The 25,101-nt window shown below is 42.7% G+C and overlaps 1 protein-coding gene across 1 annotated transcript in view; it reads right to left on the bottom strand.

Annotated features, from left to right (window-relative positions):
- LOC139334600 (plexin-B1-like) overlaps window positions 1-25,101 on the bottom strand; it is a 67,507-nt gene that overhangs the window by 27,387 nt on the left and 15,019 nt on the right. The window contains exons 2-4 of the mRNA XM_070967583.1: window positions 4,538-5,411; window positions 4,096-4,338; window positions 2,680-2,862 (exon numbers count right to left, since the gene is read on the bottom strand). Coding sequence (XP_070823684.1) covers window positions 2,680-2,862; window positions 4,096-4,338; window positions 4,538-5,401 — 1,290 coding nt within the window. The 5' untranslated portion in view covers window positions 5,402-5,411. The remainder of the gene's footprint in view (window positions 1-2,679; window positions 2,863-4,095; window positions 4,339-4,537; window positions 5,412-25,101) is intronic.

Genomic DNA, 25,101 nt, shown 5'->3' on the forward strand with positions numbered 1-25,101 from the left:
AAGTGGTACATTCCTTCCTGCAAGACTAAAATGAAAAAAGAAAATAATGCAAAAGGAGTATCTTCTTCAGCAACTCAAAACACAAATCAAATCACTCTTGTGCAGAATCGCAGCAGAAGTGGCCATGAATGAGATTATGGCACAGTCAAATCTAATATGAATCACAGGAAGACACCTCTGGCTTAAGTGATTCCCAGGCCTTCAAACTCTCATGTTACCTCATGTTAATGAGATTAGCAGAGGTTTTCATGCCTCTCTCCATAAGGCTCTCACTTGATCACTGTGAACAGAGTGGAGACTCAGTTGTCCCATTAAGAGAATGCACTCAACATACTGTATAATGGCATGAGAAGCAGCTCTGTAATACGTGGTGACTTAGAAATATTTAAGCAGTCTGTCATTTTGTATGTCATATTTCATGGAGAATATGTTGCTGTATTGAAAATGCAATCTGTTCTACAGGTGTAAGGGAGACAAAGCTATGTAGGCAAATGGGAAGATCAACTGTCAGATGCAGTGATTTACATTACAGGCCTACCCTGACCTTAAAGCAATAGTTCAACATTTTGGGAAATACTCGTATTTGCTTTCTTGTTCAGAGTTAGATGAGAAGATTGATACCACTTTCTCCTCTGCACCCTAATATGAAGCTAAAGCCAGGAGATGGTTAGCTTAGCTCAGACTTTCAGCAGGGTGAAACAGATTGCATGGTACAGTAAAAGGTCAAAAACGTGCCTACCAGTACATCAGCAGCTAACTCATGAACATGTCATATCTTGTTTGATGAATAAATATAAAAACGTCTCCGCTGGTTGCCTGGCACCTCCACTGTGACAACAACACTCCAATAAATCACTGTGCCAAGAAATAGTTTAGCACCTAGACTGGATGCTGGTAGGAGGACTGTTTTTTTTTTTTAACCACTGAACAGAGCTAAGCTTGCTGTTTCACCCTGCTTCCAGTCCTTGTGCTAAGCTAAGCTAATAATTTCCTGGCTTTAGCTTCATAATAAGCACATATACATGTGGTATCATATTCCCATTTTGTGTTATCTTCTCATTTAAGTGTCTGCAAGAAAGGGAATATGTAAACTGTACATTCCAAAATGTTGAACTATTCCAAAGTATTTCCTAATTCCCACAGTGCACTTCTGTGGATTGACTGTAACTGCACTGAGATCCAGTTGGTGACACTAATTGTGTCCCCAGTTAGACTGGTATAATAATACACTGGTGTAAGCATAATATGCATATGCATAATATGCTTCTGGGAATGCGCAATATTTTACTTTAGGTATTATTTCTATAAATCAGTGTGCCACCGAGGGGCCCCATCTGGCCATCACTATGAAAATTTCTGGGGGTGCCATCCCCCGTTACTCTGGGGGTGGGATTCAATTCCCCTACCCTAACCCTAATCTTACCCTAAACCGAACATTCACCTAACCCCACTCCCTGACCCAAGAAAAAGATGTTTTCCAGTTCCATTTTTTTGTCCCCAGTTGCACCAGCAATCTCCAATTAACTGGACTTCAGTCTGAAATGTGTCCCCAAAAGTAGCCCCCCCACCCACCCACACACACCCACACACACCCACACACACCCACACACACACACACACACACACACACACACACACACACACACACACACACACACACACACACACACACACACACACACACACAGAGTCCTGTATATGGATGCTGTGGAATTTGCCCTGCTGTGATACGATAATCCTGTTACAATAGCTTACTTTCGATGGCTACATGGAGTGCTGCTTTGATCTGCCACCTAAAAGCACTACTGTATGTCTGACTGTGTCTCCCTCTCTTTTTCACTCACACATCACACACACACGAGCACATACAAAGCAACAGACCTACAAGACCAGAACAACTCCTGAAATACCTCACACCAGAGTTATGTCTGCAATCCTCTTATCTCAATCCCTACATGTAACTATCAGATGTGTGCAGATGTTCTGAAGGTGGAAAAACACATTACTTTTTGGACAACACTGTAAAGAGTAGACTTTAACAGACAAAGTCCCTTGGGAAAGAAATTCCACTAGTTTTCCCAAAACCTAAATTCTTTGAAACATTAGTTCAAATATGAATCACGTTCCAGTCTCCAATAATCACACACTGCAGTCCACAGCACAAAAAGCAAATGTATTATGCATGGGATCATGGTTGTATGCTCATCTGTGTATGTTGGAAAACTTTGAACGGCGGAATGACCGGAATCTTCCAGGCTGTAGTTGCACAGCAATGTAGAAGGATATGGGAACTGGCACAGAAAATGCTTGGGATTGTTTGCAAATGTTTAATGCAGTGCAAGGTGTGTTTGCTTTGCTGGGAAATGATTCATAGACATCCTTAGAAGGAACAGGCTGTAAGAGCCACAAAGGCACGACTGCAAAGGATCAAAGTATTAAGTAAGCCCAACTTTTGTGATTGTCTCGAATGGAAAATTAGGTGAACTGCCTTAATAGGAAATTGCGAAATGGTCTAAATATTTCCATGATACACAGATCTTTGTTATCCCTGTGATGTGTTGGTGATGTGTCCAGGGCGTCTCCCTGCCCTCCAAATAGTGCATGTTTGGGCAGGCTCAAGGGATTACAGAAACTGGCACAAAAATAAAAGCATGTATGAGAGCACATTGGATGTGCTACCTTGTGCAGAGTCCCTTTGGAGTCTCCGAGGAAGGCGATGCTGTGTCCCTCTCTGACACTGACGGCCACAGCAGTGAGACGGGCATCCGAGGTGTGCCATACAGCTTTAGCTTCCAGAGGAGCCCGGCTTGCCATTGGGCTGGGGGTGTGGTCAGAGCCGCAGGGATATGCCTTGAGGGTATTCTACAACATGTGACCACAAAAGAGTGATCGGTCAGCCAGTCTGTCCTTAAATAAACACGAAACGAGTTATTTACTGTCTTTATCTGAACTGAATGCATCTCTTTGCTTGAAACAAAGTCATCTGGATGAAAAAGATTATTTTTGATTTATTGGTCTTAATATGTCACCACTAACACCTAAGCTTCGGACTAACATTTTCACGTCTTTTCAATTAGTCTTCCATTCTTTCCTACAATTGCCTCAGAGCCTGTGAATCCTCTTAATTCATCATAAGAGGATTGCACCATAGATTAAAGTAGACTCATATGGACACAGCCAACTCGGTCTTTTGGTTCGGCAAAACAACCCTTTCCAAATCCTGCTTTCCAATAAGTCTCCAGGCTCTGGCTCCAGATAATTGGTCCTGAAGGAGGAAGGAGAGTGGGACATCTTTTTTTAGTCTCCTCAGAGTTTATCAAAAGAATAGGATTATCGTTGCTGCAAGGAGAACTGTGATCTAATGCATCTTTCTGATCCTCCTTCACATCCTTCAATCATCTCTCTATTTTTCTTTCAGCAACCCCCCCATTCCTCTGTCTCTCTCTTTCTCTCCCACACTCACTGGCCAGTTATGTCAGTGAGTTTCAAAAGGACTCCTACCCTTCCTTGTCAGAGCTCATTAAGCTGCAGCACAGCTGATTCAGGGCTAGTTTGGTTTATTGATCCCTAACGATCCCATTAAATGGTTCTGAGGGCTGACAGGACCTGAGCAAAGGGGGCCACTGGGGGCTGCAGCTGGGCAAAGCTACTCGTGGGGCATCTGGGAGATCTGGGCTTTTCAATGAGGGCCTCATTACATGGCTTCATTTCTTCCGGCTTCAGCAATCCAGTCCACCCTTGTTACTGTGTTCCACTTTCTGTTTTGTTTTTTTTGTGATCACTGAAACCACATGAGGCAATATACAATATGCTGGCTCTAATGTATGCACTATACGGACAGTATTCATGCACTAACAAGCATACAAATCAGAAAAAAACTAAAACATGCAATTCTGCTAAGGGGACAAATGAGAAACAGTAATTTGAAGGTCTCATATGAGCATGTGACTGTCAACAAAATTGTTTTAAAAGCCCATCGCTCTAAAATCTGTTCTTTTCCTCCATCAGAGAGAAAGTCAGTTTCGACATCAAGTTGATGTTTATGCTTAAATGCAATAACATTTACCCTGCTTCCTTTATCTAACACAGCCTTACCATGGGCAGGTTGGCACAGCTGGACTTGACCTCATACTCTATGTAAGCCACCTCTCCTCTTCCCTCCACCCGGCCGTCCTGGGTGTAACAGAGGTCACGGGTGGAGTCGATGTGTCTATCGAGCTCATCCAGAGGGTAAACACACAGAGCCGAGGAATCCAGGGGGTTGTTGTTTGTGGAGCTGATGCGGGTGGAGAAGACTCCTAGTAGATCTTCGCCTTCCCTGACTGCACCTTGTCCCACCTGTAGCAACAAAGGCATGGGAAAAACTTAGAAAGATAAACACAACCAGCATCAGTTTAATCTTGATCAGAGCAAGACCTGAAGTTCACACACTCAGGGAAGAAATCGAGCTATGTTTTGAATGGATTCTCCCTACAAGGCAAGCAGTTTGAAGGATGCTGATAACATTTAGGGACCACATATACACACAGACAGGTACCTGAGCAGCCTGGAGCAGGTTGTAAGTCCTGGAAGGAGAGGAAGGGGACTGGCAGACAAGAGGAACTTCCACATAGGAATAGTAGGAGGTGTCGTCCAGGCACACTCTGGCAGCATAGGTGCGGTACTCCCTCGAAGCAGACTTGATGTCACGGCGGTAAAACAAGAAGTACACATACGTGCGCCGGGTGAACGCCATCACAAAATGATGGTCGTATTCTGACAGACGGCCAGCCACAGCCAGCTTTGCGGTCTCCTCGTAAGAGAAGATGGGCTCTGATGAAAGGTGGCGGGTGGAGATGGGCGGATGGCTGGCAGTATAGCCCCTGCCCACATACATCACTGTCTTTTCCCCACCACGGAGCTCCACCACCAGCCCCACAGTTGACACTGACGGATCATTGGCCGCAACATACTGCGTATCCACAGGTCTCTCTGTGGAGAAGATAACCTTCCTGATGGATGCCAGGCTGCGTTTCTGGCAGGTGCCCTGGTGGATGCTGCCACAGGTGATCAACTCCAGCGTCTTAGGATCCACCAGCAGTAATTTGTTGTGATTACTGGTTCTCCTGGCCTGCGGACAGTTGAACTCAGTGACAGGGGGAAGGCAGTCTTTGCTGTCGCTCACGGGACCAGTCGTCTCCTCTTGCTCCAGCTGGAGTCCATCTGATCCATCCAGCTGGAAGAGGTGGTCTCTGGCCCCCACATACACCGTCCCCACAGAGGGGTCTGGGTGGAGCACCAGGTGCTGGAATTCAGTGTCATTACGGGAAAAACGAGGGTAATTGCAACCATGAGCCGTGGCAAAGATGATGAGGATGAGGAGTAAAAGCAGGGTGGAGTTCAGAGTCTTCCCATGTAGCATGGCAAATCTTCTGACGGAAAAAAAAAACAAAAACAGCAGGGTTAGTGGACGCACTAGCAGATGTTTGAAGTTCAACAACATTAAATAAGGTTAAAAGCAGCTTGCATATAGTTGAGTTTAATGCAAGTTTAAGAGTTTTAGAGAGCTTAGGTTTAGGCTGAGATAAATGTCAAGATGTACTGAGAACCTCTTCAAAACTTCATTATTCAAAGCAGAGACACACACAATCAATACTCGCTTTAACCTGCAAAGAATATGCTAAACTCTGACAACTCTGCTGTCCGCTATATTTTTCTGATCATCAACAAACCAACACTGAATTTACCCTTCTGGCATGTATCGCCTGTTCAGCCACAGCTTGACATATCTTATTCCACAGTGCTATAGACTGTTGCACTGGCTGTTCCTTCATTACCATGAACACAAACTGTACATTATTTTGAGTGAATCCCACATACGTTGTCCTGGTGTTGTAAATACTTGCTAGTGCACCAAATCCATCCACAACAAATGCATGATGTTCTCCTAATTGAGTAACATCTGCTACAGACCAGCTCAGGAAGTTGAAAATTATTGAGGGACGGGCTGATTTTGGTCTTTTGTTGCCAGCCTTATCCTCTGAATGCAGTTTTCAAGGAAAACGTCACATCATCTATGTTCTTTATTAAGATGAAAACTTCTTCCTCCTTGGAATTGGAATCACTTGGAAAAATATACCATTCCTCTCCTCTCTGTCTGTGAACGTTAGCAACACAGAGGATTATTTATCTGTACACAAAGTACAGCGAGAGACGATGAGAGACCAGGAGACATGACTCATAGACAGAAGCAATTTTCAAGATTCTTGTCTTGTCAAAATGTCACAACATCTAGTATATGATTTCTAACACAGTCTATAACTTTACCACTGTGCAGAGTGTATTCACTGGAATCAAAATGCCAGCAGCCACAGTATCTATTCCAGCTGGAGCATTCGAAACAACAACTCTCATTTCCCATTTCCACAGCCATCACTCAACACCTCTGAGGAGAGTGGTTTGTGGACACTGAGAGCCTTTGCATTAGAGATAAAAACCCCTTTAATTATTGAACAGGTTCCTCCGACCTTTCGTTGACCTCCCTGAGAAAGGTCATGTCAAAATAAATAAATAAATAAATAACTCCTGTACACAATAATGTATCAAGCAAGCGTTAAACTGGCGATATGTAAGAATTAGATTCACATAACACTATTTAAATTAAAACTAGGCTCTAGTAATGATGGTTTATGCCACAACACACAAGTGTAGAGAAGGTTGTGTCTCTATAAGAGTGTAATATTTGGGGAAAAAAAAGCAGTACTGTGGACCATTACCTTGCAGTGTGAATAGATTGCTCAGACATTAGACATGCAGTGCCATCTCACCTAACTGTCCACCCCCCGGGGCTGCAATCAGGAGAAAGACGAGGGACGAGGGGGTGGAACAGCTCTGTGTGTGTGTGTGTGTGTGTGTGTGTGTGTGTGTGTGTGTGTGTGTGTGTGTGTGTGTGTGTGTGTGTGTGTGTGTGTGTGTGTGTAGATAACCAAAGGCCATACAGGAGCAGGTGCATGTGTCTTAGTATGTGTCTGGTAAGTAGGGGAGTCTCAGGCGTCCTCTTTACTTATTCATGAGAAGAATGAGAAGTATAATAAGTAATAACCTCCACGCCCACTGCCAGAGGATTTGAGTGTGGTGTGTATATGTGTGGATGTCAAAAGGAGTGGCCATTACGGTCTGTTAAACAGGGCTGAAAATCCACAGTCCTCTGAGACAGGGGAGGAACTCTCTCTATGAAATATAGATGTAAAACAAACTCAATCTGTGTGCTCCATGTTCTATTGAGTGAAATCTGCTTGATCTCTCAGATACACGTTCTCTTGAGCCACGTCAGTGGTGTGGATCTGTTGATAGGGCTGGTCCACCACTGTGGTCCATAATAAATCTCAACAGTCATTCTCTGGATTGCCATGAAATTTCAACATTCCTGTTCACCTCAGAGTGAGTTGTTATAACTCTGGTGATGCCATTCTCATTTAGTGCCATCACTGAATTGAAGTATTAATTTGTCAAATACTGATACCTGCAAAACTAATGGCATCAACCTCAGCAGTACTGTGTGTTTAGAGCTTATCTGCAAATGCTAACATAGTAACACGCTTAACTAAGATGCTTAACATGGTATTTTGTCTGCTAAATGTCATGCTAACATAGTGACGGAGACAATGCATGTTGGCACTGTCATTGTACGTATGTTACCATTTAGCTCAAAGCACTGCTGTTTGAGTCACCGAGCAGTTAGCACAGCAGTGGATGCTTTAGTGTTGTCTGTCAGAGATGTTAAAGGAGGATCATGTAACATTTTCTAAACGGCAGTCAATAGGGCCACAAGACACAGTTACAGAATAATGGCAAATGCTCAGCAAAGAGTCAGCAAACAGACACAATGTCACTAGACCAAGTAAGGTCCCCAGCCATAATCTCAGAGAGGGAAACAATTCTAGACAAATTCTCACTGTTGCTCTGAGCAGGCGTCCTCACCTGCTCTTTGACCGGCCAACATGAAGCAGTCAACATATTTATAGCCTACGGCGAACCCATCGCCATAGGAACTTCCTCTTACCAAGCAGCAATGATGGCTTCCTACTAGCCACTGTGAGCTCAAACTGGATGACTGCAGTGTGGGACACAGTGGAGATGGAGGGGAAGAACACAGAGGAAATACAGCTGTGGTTAATCTAAAAGACAAGAGCGGCACCACATCTCACCACATCTGGCCTTTCCCACAGTCTGCTGGTGTTGAAAGTGAAACATTTCTTTTTCTGCTACTGTGGACGTGTTTGGTAGTAGTACAAATCCCACTGCACCCTTTAGAGGAGGCAGCGGCGGGGGTGGGGGGTTCTTACGCTCTTCACTGACAATCTCCAGAGTTCATCGGTTGTGTCTGGTATGCAGCATGTTCGGCCATGGGGCACAGTCCAACAACCTATAAATATCCTCTGCAAGACCATTAGACTGTCTGAATTGGGGAGGGGAAAGGGAGTTCCAAAGCAACTGTGGAGTAAATATTCACATGCAGGCACACATATATACAAACATACTGTATATGAGTGAAATTCCCTGCTGTCAGGGAGGGGAAGCCTCTGAAACAGGAGTTTGACTAAAAGCTCTTAACTTAAACCCAGAGTAATGGTTAGCTGCTACAGCTGCTGACAGGGTGACCTATGCATCCAATCAACAGTAGGAGTAAAGCAGGTTATCTGTGTGTTGTGTGTGCCAACAAGTGGATTTTGAGACCTCTCAGAATGTGGTCTCATCCGTGAACTTTTGCCCTAACCATTCCTATCTGACTGGCTTTCTCTGCCTGCCCATGTTTATTAATCACTGAGAGACTCTGCTGTGCAAGTTCATTTTTAAAGCTCCTAATGAGCCGTGACAGCCCACTGAACGCCTAAGACCCCATAAAATATGTGGGGTCATCAGCACAGGGACAGTGGGGGACATTGGGCCTGGAGCCATTGAGCACTGCCTTGCATTGTTATGTTCTGAGGGGTCGGCTGGCGTCTGGCCCCAGGCCCCAGACTCTGCAACACTAGCATCTGTGGACCCCATCCAGATAGTACAGTAGAGAGAGCAGCAGAGTGTCTGTTTGAGTTCAGCAAGATTTTCAATGACCACACGCAGGCTGCCAGTGAGAAGATACAGAACAGACACCAGCGTCTGCCAGTAAAATCAACTGATTTAAAAGTAGGGAGTGGACAGATTTCAAATAATGTCTTTGCAAAGCCTGAAAATATGATTTTTGGTGCCTTTGCTTGTTCTGTGTTTCCTCCTACTTCTAACGTTGGAGGAGACTGATAGTTAAGACATTGACGAAAGACTCAGTGATCAAAGACGCAGTTAGTTGGATGTAACTCCAGTTCTTCTCCAGCTCGATAAGTACATGAGTTACCATTGCTTTATATAGAAATGAAATTAAAAAATGTAAACACAGCATTGCTGATGATGTGTGATACACCAGCCTAGCGTTTCTCTTTTTCAGAGCAGGATTTGGTGTGATAAAGCTGGTATGATGGCTGCCTCCGTTCTGGACTCTCCCCTTCTCTCTGGCTAGCCAAAGCTTAGTACTGTCAAGACAGACTGCAGCTGATCAATGGCATGCATTGTCTTGTTAAAATTAAAAATCAAAGTGAAACTAAAATGGATTACATTATAAATGCTGGTGTGACCATGTAACATTGTATATTGTATACATACATACTGTATGTCATGCTCATACCTTTCAGCTTGTATAAACTGTAATATATTGACTAATTAATAATAACCAGCTTTACCATTTACTGAGCGTCAGCTGCTTCATTAAATAAGTTCTCTTTCAAATCAAAAATCTGAACATGAGTGGAAAACATTGTTCTTACAACTGCATTTATATCATTTCTGGACTCAAATGTAGCCTAAACATGCTACTTCAGGACACTTAAAGAACAAATATGACTGGTGTGACTATAGAAATAATCCAGGATTTCACACCATAAACACTACAACTAACTGTATTTTATACTGTACACAGTCCAGCCATGTACTCGGTAGCGATCTCGTCTTGTTTCATGTGGTGTGAGCACCAAAGAAGAGAACAGATAAGCACATCATGCTCAGCTAAAGTTAAACTAGAATCAGACATTTTTGGATTCCTTTCTGCCAATGACATCTCCAGTCTGATCTAGTGGTCCCGGCAGGTGACCAAAACTCAATAAACAAGCTACTGTGAGTATGAACACAACTGTCAGTGAAGCTATGCGCACAGAACGTCGGCATATTACAGTTCACTTTTCCACTGTAGTTGCTGGAGGTGTGTTCACACCCATCATGTCACTTCTTGTCCACATTTAAATCTACATCCACATGCAGTGGAGATACTGCTTGTGTGTCCCTACTTTGATGGTTAGGTCAGTGAAAGTGCTAATATTATGAGAGGCAGATGTACACATGCTTGGCTGCTCTCCACTTCCGTCGCCTGCGTTAGGGTCAATGGCCATCTCTCTCCCCTCAGTTCACATGCAGACAGAGAGGGTCTCTCTCTAGGTCCCTCCGGTGTGCTGAAGGGGCTCTCTGTCTGTCTGCTGCTGGAGGGAATAGTGTCCCTTTCACAGCGCTCCCACCAAGTGGCTGCACTGAACGGACACAGGATAAAAGCCACTTCCCTTGGAAAGAGAGTCTACACACACATCTACAGAAGTGTGGAGAGACAACACACTTTTTCATGTGCGCACATTCACACACACTCGCTTCGCCCGCTTTATGACAGGATCTTTTCACCCTGGAGACAGTAACGCTCTCCCTGGGAAAAGCAGGTGTTGAGCCTCGTTGCTTGGTACAGCATGACATGCGCGAGCAGACATCTGTAAGACCAATGTACTGCTAGAATCTATTATTGATGATCTTTCATAATCTCTGTTCTGTTCCCGTCGTTCAACACCAGCTCATTTTTACAAAATGCTCGTCAGCACAGACCAAAAAGGCCATTTATGACACTACAGCGACTTCATCAGTATGCCAATGTGAGGAAGGAACGTACTTTGAACAGTTTTTATGGAGGCCCAAAGCATTCAACATTAAATAATTAAGCAGGCATTCACAGAAGACATTTGGCACATCACAGTAGGGATAATGTTTAAATGATAAAATGAAAGATAGCTGAACTCCATTTAGCTGCTTTGGTTTCACTGTCACACAGTCATGACTTCATGAAGCACTTGGATGGAACCTTTGTTTTTCCTGCAGTGACAAGTCAAAAGCCCTGCTTTGTCAAAGGCTATCGAGATTGAAGGAAATGCTTAATCAGAAATAATGTACATCAATGCACCAATGAAGGTTTTGGAAATTATTCTGTTATTATTATTATACTGTTACCAAGTTTAGTCAGTTACCTCCTGTTAGCTAGAGCAACAACAACGCCAACGCCAGTCTGTGTAAACCAGCTGTTATTGTAAATGAACACAGTGCAAACACGGTTTCATGTAGCTCAACAAGGCAACACATGACGCCTTCTTGCACTACTGTAATTGGCTGAAAGTTGAGGTGGTGGTCACCGCTGTCGTGAGAAGTCTTGAAATCAAATGTGATTTACATAGGAAATATGCCATTATGAAAAAAGAAACACCTTTAAAAAAGTATTTTAAAAAATCTATAATGAAACAAGCATGAACTCCAGAGACATGAACTAGAATGATTAAGGAACATTTCATGTTATATTTTATTGAATAATTTTACCATTTATTGGTTATTTTATATATTTGACTCCATTCATATGGATATTTAATATATTCATTTTTTACTTGCCAACTATATGAATGGTTTTCTAATAGGAGAGCAGACTGAGACTTTCACTGTAAGGTGCAACTGATTTCCTCTGAGCACATGAGCATAACACTTTGACCCTCTGACCTTGGCCAGGTGGGAGAAAGGGGAGACGAGAGCTGTCACGGAAATATGACAGACTGGAACTGATGGTGCTGTAAGTCTTCAGTTCAACATTCAACAAGCTCAAGGATCAAAGAGCAGTCAGGAGGAAGCAAGGAAGAGGGGCTTAGTGGGGGGTGGGGGGGGGGGGCAGAGAGAGAAGGAGAATGAAAATGAAATTGATTGACAATAGCAGCTGAGGCCCAATTTAACTTTTTAACCAGGGAAAGGCTCCTGATGACATGTGACCTATTGATACCCTTTAAAACTGTATTTTAGACATTAAGTCATGGATGGCAGCAAACTTCCTGCAGCTCAACCAGGATAAAACAGAGGTTTTAGTTATTGGTCCTGAAGGCAAGAGAGAGACACTTTTACCTAAACTACAAGGTTTTACACCCTCACAATCTGTTAAGAACCTGGGCGTCATTTTTGACTCTGAGCTTAGTTTTATTCCTCTTATTAAAAATATAACAAAGATTGGTTTTTACCATCTTAAAAATATAGCCAGAGTCCGCCCGTTTCTCTCTCAGGCTAACACGGAGGTGCTGATGCATGCTTTTATCTCCTGCCGTCTAGATTATTGTAATGCCCTGCTCTCTCTTCTTCCCAAAAAGACTATCTATAACTTACAATTACTCCAGAACTCAGCCACACGTGTGCTGATGAGGACCAGAGGGCGGGAGCACATTACACCGGTTTTAGAATCGCTGCATTGGCTCCCCGTGTGTTTCAGGATCGACTTTAAGGTGCTTTTATTAGTTTTTAAGTGTCTTAACGGTCTTGGGCCATCTTATTTATCTGACCTGTTTCTATCATATCAGCCCTCGCGGATCCTGAGGTCCTCTGGCACAGGCCTTTTGATTGTTCCAAGGGTTCGGACCAAAGCCCACGGGGAGGCGGCATTCAGCCACTATGGTCCGAAGCTTTGGAACAGCCTGCCAGAGTGCATCAGGACCACAGAGACTGTTGGTGTTTTTAAAAGAAGGCTCAAGACTCACCTTTTTAGTTTGGCTTTCAATTGATTTCTTATACTCTTTTAACTTAGACATGTTTTATCCGAGTACTTTGTCTTTTAGCTCTTAGGTCCTTTTATTTTATTCAATTTTAGGTTTTAGGTCCTTTATTCTATTGTCTTTTAGATTCTAGGTCTTTTAATTTTATTGTCTTTTAGGTTTTAGCTCCAGTGCTTCCTCATGGGGGGCCTCCGCGCTGGGAGGGGTGTCTGGTCTGCCCTCCGGGGCGTCGTCCAAAAGGACCCCTCGGGCCCAGAGGACTGGGGGGCTCTTCCCTGCATGTGGAGTCCACCCCGGTCTGTCTGGGTCAGGGGTATCTGTTGCGGCGGCGCTCCCTGTGGCCACAGCCGGTGATCCTTCACAGTGCGGATGAGCTCCTTTTCTTGTCCTTTTTCCTCTCATGATGACTCAGTGCCCTGCCATTTTCGTTGGGATGGGTGTGTGTGGGTATGTGTGTGTGTGGTTGTGTGCGGGTGGGTGTGTGCATGATGTACGTCTGCAGGTGTGTTGGGAGGGGTAGTTGCTTTTATATTGCTATGTTATGTTTTTATCTTTTGTCAAGCACCTTGTGCTGCATTTTTATGTATGAAGGGTGCTATAGAAATAAAGTTTGATTGAAAGTTTGAATGAAATGACACAAGTGTTCCTGCAGTGCAATATGTATTACGTATATGTATATGTATATGTATATGTATATGTATATGTATATGCAGTGCAGTGCAAAATGAAATATGGCCTCTTAATAAGCGTGTCTGTTATAACTCTAAAAAGGCATGTTTGAATATAGTTTGATGGAAACTCATGGTCTTTACAGCCTGACCTGCCTCAGATGAACCAAAACCAAACCAAAAATAAAATACAGTAAAAAATTAATTAGGCTTTCATTATTGTGTGTGTGTGTGTGTGTGTGTGTGTGTGTGTGTGTGTGTGTGTGTGTGTGTGTGTGTGTATGCACTTGCACAGTTGTCTTTGTGAGAACCAATTTCAGTTGTAATTCTTGGGAGTGAGGACAGTTTTAGAAAATGAACATTTTAGACAGACCTTCAAAGGGTTTAGGAACTAGGTTTAGGTCAGGGTTAAGGTTAGGATCAGGGCATTTAGTTGTGATGGTGTCAATGACTCTCCTCACAAGGATAGCATAAAGATGTGTGCTTGCGTGTGTGTGTTCTTTATTCATTATAAGAACCACAACAGCTTCCACAGAGTGTTCGCTCGTCTTCCAGGGGCCCTCGCTGACATGTCAACAACACTACAAACTAAAATCACACTGAATCAAGAAGACCAAAAATGAGTGTGGACCAAGCATAAAGATCAGATAGAAATAATAATTCACACATGAACAACTGTGACAGTTACCTATAGTTGAAACAAAAACAATTATTGTTAAAAACACAGAGCACCAGAAAATAAATAGGCTAGGATTACCGCGTTATGGTTGTACACCTCCACCAAACAGTCACGCCACCACCTGAGGTCACAGTGAACTTGACCTTTGACATTAGACCACCAACATTTAACCATTTCATCCTTGAGTCCAATTGAATGTTTATGCCACATTTCATGAAATTCCCACAAGGCGTTTGTGAGATATCACGTTCACAAGAGTGGGACACAGTGACCTTGAGGTTCCAAAACAGCTATAGTATCACCAGCATGTACAATAAATTATTTATGTTTAAGTGACTTCTTGAGAGGGGATCATTTTTGAACAGTTTGACGTTGTTAGGAGCATGTTTCGGGTTAAGGAACCTCTATTTGTAGAAGCATAGAGCTACACGTAGAACGTAAGTCATCATCAGGTAAGGGCTGAAGGTGAAAACCATCACATTTGAGGTTGGCAATAAGAATACTGGAGTAAAATCCAAAAGCACAGCCCGAGCTAGTTTCCTGTCATCCATATATATTTGCCATTGATCACTCATGTGCACAAATGCAGTGCAACTAGAGTACCCAAGTACATGCTGATGCTGTGCTGATGCAAGTGTTCCATTTTTAATAAAGTCATTTAGCATTTGATTGAAGATTATCCTCTCAAGTGTCTTACTCAGCACAGGGAGTAAACTTACAGGTCTACAGTTTGAGCCAGTGTGACCTGCAGTTCCATCTTTGTGTAAAGGTATGATTTTAGAAATCTGTCCAAAGCTCTGGACAGATTCCAGTAAGTAACCATCTGTTCAACACATGACATATTGGTCCATACAGGTCATCTATACATGGAGATGTTTCATCTGAAAGAGACAGCAACATGTCTTCAACTTTGTCCTCACTAACATCAAATGCAAAACTACATGGTTCATCACCCATAACACTGTTAACACTGTTGCAAGGCAACATCATCCGACTGCATACTCAACTCAGCTCACACTCTCATATTATCCACCCTGCCACACTGCTTCATTCAAAGTTTATAGAGCTATAAATTCTTTGTTTGAGTTATGTTTTCTTTTTGATGTTATTTAGCTTGGCAACATTGTTTATCAACTTGCAGTAAAGGCCTCTGTGTAAAGGGCACTCTGATTCCTGAGCAGCAGCCTTGGCATTGTCCCTTTAAAGCATCAAAGATCTCAACTCGTCATTTAACCATGAAGCACTTCTGCCCTTTACAGACCTTTTTCTAAGTGCAGCATGCGCGTCCGCAAAGTTCTTATCCAAACTTATCCATGAAATCTTTCAAAGCAATATTTACAGGGCAGCGCGTGTGTGTGTGTGCGTGTGTGTGTGTGTGTGTGTGTGTGTGTGTGTGTGTGTGTGTGTGTGTGTGTGTGTGTAAAAGACAGAGTGTGTTAAGTGACCGCTGCTCAGATCCTTAGAAAGAGCCTCTGCTGACAGGGTTGGATCACAACAGCGGAGACAGCAGCCAACAAATCCTACCACAATTACAGACCTCAGCTCTCGGGCCTCCCATGGGAGAGTCAGCTAGTCGGCCACACTGAATGACAACGTGAGAAAAAGGGAGGGACAAATGACAAAGCAAAAAACTTTAACTTGCACTTGCACAATATGTCTGAAAGTGCAGTAGCCTATATTTGCTTTCCACACTCTTGCTTCAAGCTTTTTTCAGTTGCAGGATGTCCTTAAATGTTAAGCATATGTGGAAGGGACGCATCTGTTTATTTGGAGCTGACAAAACAATCCTTTTAAAAAGGAAATTTCATCAGCACTGAAATTGGAAGGCACGAGCAGGTGGTGATGCAGCTGTTCAACAGTTCGTACTCAGGAAGGTTTGTTCTGGAAAGGTATATGAAGGCTAACTCATTGTTAAACTGGACAAAAAAAGGTGCCTGTGACAAAGTTATCTATTGACTCAAGTGGCTTTGATATAAACATATGGCTGGGTTATGTGATAACTTACTAACATACTCACACGCTGTACACCACAGCTGCACAGCTTATGCTTACTCTCTTTCTTGCTGAGCTCGATGAGTAGATCAATACTATCTCACGTGCAGCTGCAGCCAGGAGATGGCTATCTTAACTTGGCACCAATAAAGTTTAAAAAACACGTAATTAATTAACAAATTTGGTGCTGATCTCCTTGTCTACCTTGGGGCAGGAAATCAAATAAACACATTTCCTTAAACACTGGCCAAGGTAATGTACAACAGTCTTCCCTTAAGCATCACATAGACCAGGACCAGTACTGAGCTGAACACTACTACTAATAAAGGAACAAAAGCTGCCTCAGTATTACCCACAATTCAGAGTAAAAGTTCAGACAGTGACTGAGGTTTAAAGCCGCTATCAAATACACTGAATCTATCCTGCTCATTTCCAGAGCTGTTACCATAGTAAAGAGGGAAAAAAGTGACCGGTAGGATGAACAAAGTTCATTTGCATTCTGTCTCAAAAAAGACAAAGAAAGCTTAAGTAGCTAGTCTGTGGCTAGTTTGGGGGTTTCAATTTAGACTGGCCATATGCTCGGATGAAGCATCACGTCTTTGCGGGTGCACTGGTATGGTCATTGTGTGACAGAATGCTAAGGAGGTGGCAGTGGGACGTGCATGCGTATTCATTTGTTTGTGGATGGTCCGCATACATTACCACCTACAGCTTGTACAGCCACATGTCCACTCCGAGTCTCTCTCTCTCTCTCTCTCACAGACACACACACAGACACACACACACAGACACACACACACACTGCTGCCTCTTCTTTCACAGCACTCAATAGCCTGAGAAAGCCCTTTGTCGTCCTTCGTTGTCGTGACGACGTGCCTGGGTTGAGTGAATAGAGAGTGGAGGTCTAGCTCTCCCAGTCTGTGGGCATTTTAATCAGCTTGTCACACTGTCTGTGGTCTAACAACACTTGTGCTCTCCTCTGTCCCTTTCTAAGTCCAGAGACGCTTCTTGGCTATTTCTTTTCTTTTTCTTCTTCTTTCTTTTTTTTTTTTTTTTTGCATCTTAGTGTCATTTTATGATTCAGGGAGCTCTGGGAAGCATCAAGCCTGATTTTCTGCCCTATTATTGAATTACACAGTCTACAAATGAAAAAAGTGCTGTGTCCAGCCACAAGGCCAATGACAGTGAACCAGAATATTATTGCTAATATTCCTGGACCAAGGGTAGAGAATCTGGTCTGCTTTCTGCCCATCCTCCAGTTTAATAAGTTTTAAGGTTATGAAACATGCAGTATGCCTTCTCAAAAGCCCAGAATAAGCCTAAAGAACCGTCCATGTATTCCCCGAGGAGCTTACTGCTGGATATTTGAGTTCAGAACAAGGATCTGAGAACATGATTTGTTTTATTCATGAATGAGTTTGCAGCTCATGACCCCTTGCGAACCTTTGACTCATAACACGGTAAGTGGAGCCAGTCCCGCAACCCCTTCTGTCTCGCCCCTCTCAACAAATCCTCTCGCCTGTCTCTCCCTCTCTCCATCTCTGGCCACCGTGCCTGGTATCTCAGGCGCCTATCTGGATGCCACACATTTTCTAAATGTTTAGTCAGGGATTCTTTGTGGCTGTTGTGCCTGCAAGACTGCTGGTGATAAACGCTGCAGCACTATATTGTTACATCACTCCTTAACTAGAAAAACATACTCTTGAGGTTAGACCAGACCAATCTCTTCAAAGTTGAACTGAAATTTCTAATTTTATGTGTTAGCAAAAAATCATATTTTTTCCATTTTGGAAAACAAGATGAAACATTCTTAAGACATATTTGTAGAAACACTAAGCTTCAAGCATCCGGGCCTATTTCCTGAGACAATGGTTGACTGACATTTGAGAGTCATGGAAAGGAGACATGCTGTATATCCAATTACTGCTGATTCAAGACACTTTTTTTTTTTTTTTTCCAGTTTTCAACAAGCCAGACACTGCTGGTTATGTATGTTTGTGATTAAAGACAACAACAAACATTTAGGAGGACTATCAGGCTGGTAAGTTGGCTAATTAGGCTAATAAACTGAACTAAGACATGAGAATGTTAGTTAACCTACCTTGCTAAAGTTAGCACAGATTCCCACTACATCAGGGGTGGGGAACCTCCTGCCTCCAAGCAATTCATAAATACAAAAAAGTACTCCATACACCAATAATTTAAGCAATAAAAGAGAATAACATAAAACAGGAGACTAGGAAATCCAAGTGGTCCCTGAACACAACATGCACGTAGCAGTTTATGTCATGTCAATGCATCACCGTGACTGTCAAGAAAACATAAGCAGGTGAAGAGTGTCGTGCTTTCCAAGAGAAATGGACAAACCATCATTTCTTTATTGAAGTAAAAGGCAAGCTATCATCTGAAGTGAAAGTAAAGCAGTGGCAAGTGCAAATGGAAATGGGTCACACTGCATTTTCTTACTCTGCAAGAACAAACATGACATCTGAACATGCTGGTGAGAGAAAAAACTCCTTCAGGCATTTGGTGAGAGGTTTCAGGACATGAAACAGAAGGAACTAACAAATTAGCTGTTTAATGTGGAGGCAGCCGATGAGCCTGACAACCTACAGCATGAAGTCATTGAACTGCAAAGCAGCGATGAGCTCAAAGCTGCAGGTACAACAGCCTCCCTCTGCTGGAGGTCTATGAACTGTGTGTAAGTCCTGTGGATGTCCCCACTCTGAGGAGACATGCAGTGAAGTCTGCATCTATGTTTGAGATGACCTACTGCTGTGAACAGCTCTTTTCAAAACTAACTCTTGCAAAGGCTCAAGGTTCTGCTCAAGACTGACTGACCCCAACCTGGGGTCATCACTCCATCTACGGTCGTGCAGTATACAGCTTTTATCACCATCACTGGTGTCACTTCTGCCACAACATGGATTTTGCAATCCCATCATTATTGTGATGAATGTTTTAGTATTAAAAATAATTAGCTTTACTGCGATAACATGCAGGTAGAGGGCTACGCACTCACTCATAGACCTGGAGTTGCATCCACTAACTACTATTTTCCTTGCTATAATGCTGACTCTGCTAACATAAAGATGTGGAAGGTCAAATTATGAGCAACGCACAATTTCTCCGCTGTTGGCTGCAAGAACCAACAAAAAAGTCTTCGTCTACTCCAACCATCTGAGGAAGTGACGAGCCAGAGGATTAAAATAATGGAACAACAACAACAATGGCAAACTCTTTGTGCACTGACCATTTTACTTCAGACTACTTTGAGGGCCAATATGAAGCAGGATTCGATACCAGATTCAAACTTTTTCTTTTGCTTCACTGTTTATTTTGCTGGTTAGCCTGTTGAATTTGGTGTTAGCATTTTCTGTGGCTAATGTCTCCTGTAGCATCTATAGCAGACCCACATGCTGGAGCTACGTCGGCATATTAAATACTGAGGGACAGTCAAGAGAAACTGTGTGAAGGATAAGTTATTATTAAATAACCAGAGTGGTAGGTTGGATGTGAGAAATTGTTAGCAGCTCTCTGTTTGGTCTCATATAGCCAGAGCTAACATTATCTCCACACTTCATGCTGGTTTTGTTGGTACAGGAAAACTCCTCTGCTGCGTGCTGTGTCGGTATGTGTGCCTGTTGCTGCTGTATGTCAATGTACTTGACAGACATGTTCCATGGTGCACTGACTGTTGTACTAATATAATATATGATTTTTTACTATTCCTTCCAAAACACATTTAGGCTTCTACTTAATTTTCATTCCTATTTGGAGCCAGTAAACACATTAGATTTTTTAAACCATTTCTTCTTACGTTAGATGGGCTGCCTTCCATTGTTAATAGAGTGAAAAGTGTTTTGAGTGGGGTATCCCTTTTCATAAAATAGAATACCATGATCTAAATTTTTGGTCATATTGCCCACCCTCCTACCATCTGACATCAGATGCCTCACCATAGAAACAGTACCAGCCATCACAGAGATTGGTGTGATATATGTGCTAAATAATTTAGTATGGCCCTCAAAGGATGCTATAAAATTTGAAATGATCCTTGATGAAAAAAAAAAGGTTCCCCACCCCTGTACACTCCTGTTATAAAGAAAGGAAGTGCTCTAGCTAGCATTAGCTGTCTCTCTTTCGTGGTTCCAGATGTGGTGAGGGCAAATGATCAGGCTGTCAAAACTCTGAAACAGGTATTCCTGTGAATGAAATCACAGATGGGGCTGAGCAACAGTTATCAAAGTGAATGAATTTTATTTTCAGTTTGCCTTTAATGACTTCCAAATGAGCAACTGCTTCATTATCAGCAAATGTTTTGAAACACATAAACTGCAGACTGTAGATAAATGAACTTCAACTGTTGTAACTGTAATATACTCCACGGGAAATGGAGACACGAGTTTATATCCTTATTAGCTAAATGTATTTTGAAGCAGTGCCAATTGGTGCCTGCAGTAGGGAGTGGTGACCTGAAATTGCTACCCTATTGACTGTTGCAGGGTCAGTTCTACTAATACACTGGCTGCTCTGTCAGTCTGGTGAAAAATCAAACATCAGCGTGGGTCTCTGCAACCTTTAAGGCTTCTCTATGTGGGTCAACCCAAAATAAATTAACAGTTCTACAACCATCTATTAGGAGGAATACAAAACATGATGTTGAGTCTCTCAGAATCAGAATTGTGCTGTTCAGTCAGTCTCTCCCCATGGCCATGAGACATTTCTAAAAGCACCCCGTGTTTGTTGTCAGTGTTTCTGCTTGGTTGTTGGGGGCTACCTGACACAGGAAAAACAATACAGCAACGCTTGGCCTGAGTACCTCACTGGCATGGCTGCTCACCTCACTGTGCATGCATGCAAAGGCTGCCCACTTTCATCCCAGACATGTTTCATCTGTGGCCAGAGCACCCATGCAGACATAATCCCACTGAATCCCTAAAAAGGGACCAGTGACAGGCGTTCCTAATTCACATTTCACTCCGGATTGCACTCTACAGTTTTCAGGGTTTTTGCTCACTGGGTAGCTACTGGAGGGTACTTCCTGGTCCCAGTGTGGTCCTTACACAAGGTAGAAGCGACAAGTTAAACAGGGTTGAAAATACAATGCTTTCAAGAACATTAACAAAAGCCAGATGGAAACAGTTACTGAAGTAGAAAGAAATCTTCGTATCTGACTGAACTGTTTTGACCGAGGAATGTGTCATAGGGTGTATTTGCTCACAAGTGAACACCTCATTCAAAAAACACTGATGTCACGTAACACCGACACTTTCCACTGACGTCTTATGAAAAAGATTAAGAAGGATACAACACTATTATTAAGTTGATTTAAGAAAATATGAGGTAAAATACAAAGTGCAGCACACACACACTGTCAAACAAAAGAGCACAAAGTCAAATAAGAAAAAAGCATTTAATATAAAGTGGATCCAGAAATGCGGACTACTACTTTGCATGCCTTACAAATCTTCAGTATTCAAACCTGCATGTCAATGACAAAATTAACCAATTATTAATGAAGCACATGTAATTCAATCATCTGTCTACCAGATTGTTTCAGGGCTATATTGAGCTATTTCATAAAATGACATTCTCGTACAATAAGGCAGCCATAGACTCAAACAAAGGAAAGACATCAATTCAAGTCACATAATCACTTGATTCTCATTATTTTCTATTATGTGACACATGACTACTAAAACTTCGGCTATTCAGCATGAAGCTTGCAGCAGGATTTAGTTGCGCTGCTGTGGAAATCACCTAAATGAACACTACGAAACACTCCAATCACAATATTTTGATCAATCCCATTTCCTCTTTCTTTTTTATATTCAAAATGACTTCAGCTCATTTAGCTCCTGAACTGGTGGTTTTTGAGTGTGGGCAGGTGGGCGTGATATCCTGGCCTTCTGTCAACAAGCCGTGTGACAGACAGCTTCATTAGAAAGAAAATGGACGCCCCCCTGAGACACGCCTTTGTCCCCCACCCCTTAGCTTCCTGGGATTGGGAGCGAGGACAATCCCTGAGCAGGTCTTTTTAGAGTGGGAGGTCTTCAATTGTCAAATGCTTAATAGACTGTGCTCTCTCCATCATGCTCAGGAACATGCACGTGAGAGTTGGATGGATGTGCAATGAACACACACACACACACACACACACACACACACACACACACACACACACACACAGAGTATCCATACACCCCGAATCTCTGGCAGAAAATCAAAGATGATTGATGAGTGGAGTCTGGCTGTTCTGAAGGTCTGAGGTGTGTGATTGTGATCTGGGGACAAAGGATTCATTGCCAAAGGTTAAGCCTGAGATAAAACCCTCAGGAAAGCAGGGAAAGGATCCTACATGTCATTAATCACACAAACCCACTCTGTTCAGCCAGTTGTCATCTTTTTCTATCAATAATTAACAATGTCATTGGTGTATAGTGGGAATCAGCCACAGTAATATTCACTGTGGTAAAATCCACCTGGAAGTCCAGTCAAAAGCAGTCAAATAAGACGGCCATGCTCCTGCCACATCTCCAAGAGGGTGTGTGACTACAAATCAGTACATCTAGACAAATGCCAACCAAACTACTCCAGGAAGCATTGAGAAGTCTTTGTTCAAGGAGGGGCACGGGCATGGACCCAACACTAACATGGCTAATGGCTTAGGGAACCCCATTGCTTCTTTAATTGAAGCTGGCTCTCTGACGTCCAGTGGGGAGGGAGGAGAGGGCGAGATAAGGAACAGCAAAGGAGAGGGCGAGACTGGGGAGAGGGTAAGGAGTAGGGTTTAACTCTGATCTTGAAAAGAAAGGAGGGGCTGTGAGGGGGATGCCGAAGGGGTGTGTGTGTGTGTGTGTGTGTGTGCGTGTGTGTGTGTGTGTGTGTGTGTGTGTGTGTGTGTGCGTGTGTGTGTGTGTGTGTGTGTGTGTGTGTGGTGGGGTGTGTGGGGGGATGCAGCTAACTAGTATTTCCCCTGAGCTCTCAGGACACCTGGGATCATCAATGATTGATCAAACTAGAGGGTTTAACCAAGGGAGAGGTGGGTAAAAAACAGGAGCAGAGGGGGAAAGAAGTACAAAGGTGCACGCGCGCGCGTGTGTGTGTGTGTGTGTGTGTGTGTGATAATGAGAAAGAGGGGGGGTCCAACAAGAAAAAGCACAGAAATGGACAGAAAAACAACAAAAAGCAACAAAACCACCTTGAACAGAAGATGTGTAAAAGCCAGATTGAGTCGACTGTATGGAAACCTGAGAGAAGCTGCTGTGGAAGCAAACACCCTGATCAAAGCCAAACCGCTGCAGCTCTTCAGAGACCCTGCTGCCTGCCCGCATGCTTTTGGCAGGGCTCAGACCAGCGAAAGACAAACAGAATCTCAAACACATCCACATGAACTGGAACATTATTCTTAGACACACAAACAAACATGCACACACACATATTAGTGCCCTCGCTGTGACACAGTGGATATACAGTGCTATCTTTATAGGGACATATTATTTCAACCACATATTTTAGATACATTTGCCTTCAGGCACAGTAGCAGCTTCTTTGCAGAGACTGTGGACATGGGGGCTCAAGACAAAGCTGTTTGGCATCCACTGTGACCATGAAACTGTAGTCATATACTTGTATTTTACTTGACATTACATTTTAAGCTAATTTTTACTAAATTTCAGAGGTAAATATGGTACAGTACTTCTTACTCTATTACATTTATCTGACAGCAACTGTTAGATATGATAAGCTTATAAAACAAAATCTAATACATTTTGGAGCTTCTGACAGCTGTCTTTCTTCTCTAAACATCTCACATGGTTTCCTTTAAATAACAGTTTGAGGCCTAAAGAGGTACAATTCTCACAGAAACATACAAAAGATGAATGGGCGAACTTTGTTCTTTTTTTCTTTCCTACCCCACGAATCATTTCATGACCCCCCAGAATCATCTTGTGACACTTGAAGGGGGCACAGACCCCCCGGTTGGAGCTACTGGACAAAACTGAACAGTATATAAAGTAGTTAAAATTAGTTACAACATTTACAATGTAACACATAACAATACTGCATAAAAGTCACAGGGGACAGTTTTAGTTTTGATACTTAAGTGTATTTTGTTGATAATAATGAATATTTTGACAGAACTTACACTTGTAATTGAGTATTTTTACATTGTTGTATTGATACTTTTACTTAAGCACTATAAAAGAGCTGAGCACTTCTTCCACTACAGGCCCCGTCTGTAAAGCTTCTTACTGTTCACTTTATAATAGCCTTAGCCTTCAAATTCAAATCCCGTTACAGCTGCTGTAAAGCTGCTCATTCAGCAGTGTTACAAGGATGTTGGCATCGTGTGAGTGTATCAATACGATAAAGACAATAAGACCTACAAAATAAACCAGGAAGTAGTTCTGCAATGGGGTAATTCCTTTTAACTTGGTGAGGACCTCAACCCACATTTGATATGATGACACACAATGGAGTAGCATAGATTTATCTGTATGTATTTTAACAACGATGTGACCTGTTTGGCTTATTGTTTAAAAACCTAAGCTTGGCTGAACATGCAATATGTTTTTTTCTTGGTTGCTGGCTTTTGGAGAAAGCAGATTGGCTCCAAGGGTTGCTCCCTATTGTTGGTGAACCTTTGAATAAAGACAATCCACTCCCGGTGTCAGGACTGATGCTTGGAAATGCATTATTAATGAGAATATTTTGACTGATGCTTGGGATTAATTACAGTAGCTTTGAAAAGACTCCACCCACCCCCATCCACCCCTTTTTTTCTGTGTGTTTGCTCAACACAGCCATGCCAACATTATTTTTCTTCCCTTTCCAGCACATACTTAAACTGTGCAAGTGGTTT

Source organism: Chaetodon trifascialis, chromosome 8 (assembly GCF_039877785.1).
Source record: "Chaetodon trifascialis isolate fChaTrf1 chromosome 8, fChaTrf1.hap1, whole genome shotgun sequence".
In the NCBI taxonomy this organism is placed as follows: Eukaryota; Metazoa; Chordata; class Actinopteri; order Chaetodontiformes; family Chaetodontidae; genus Chaetodon; species Chaetodon trifascialis.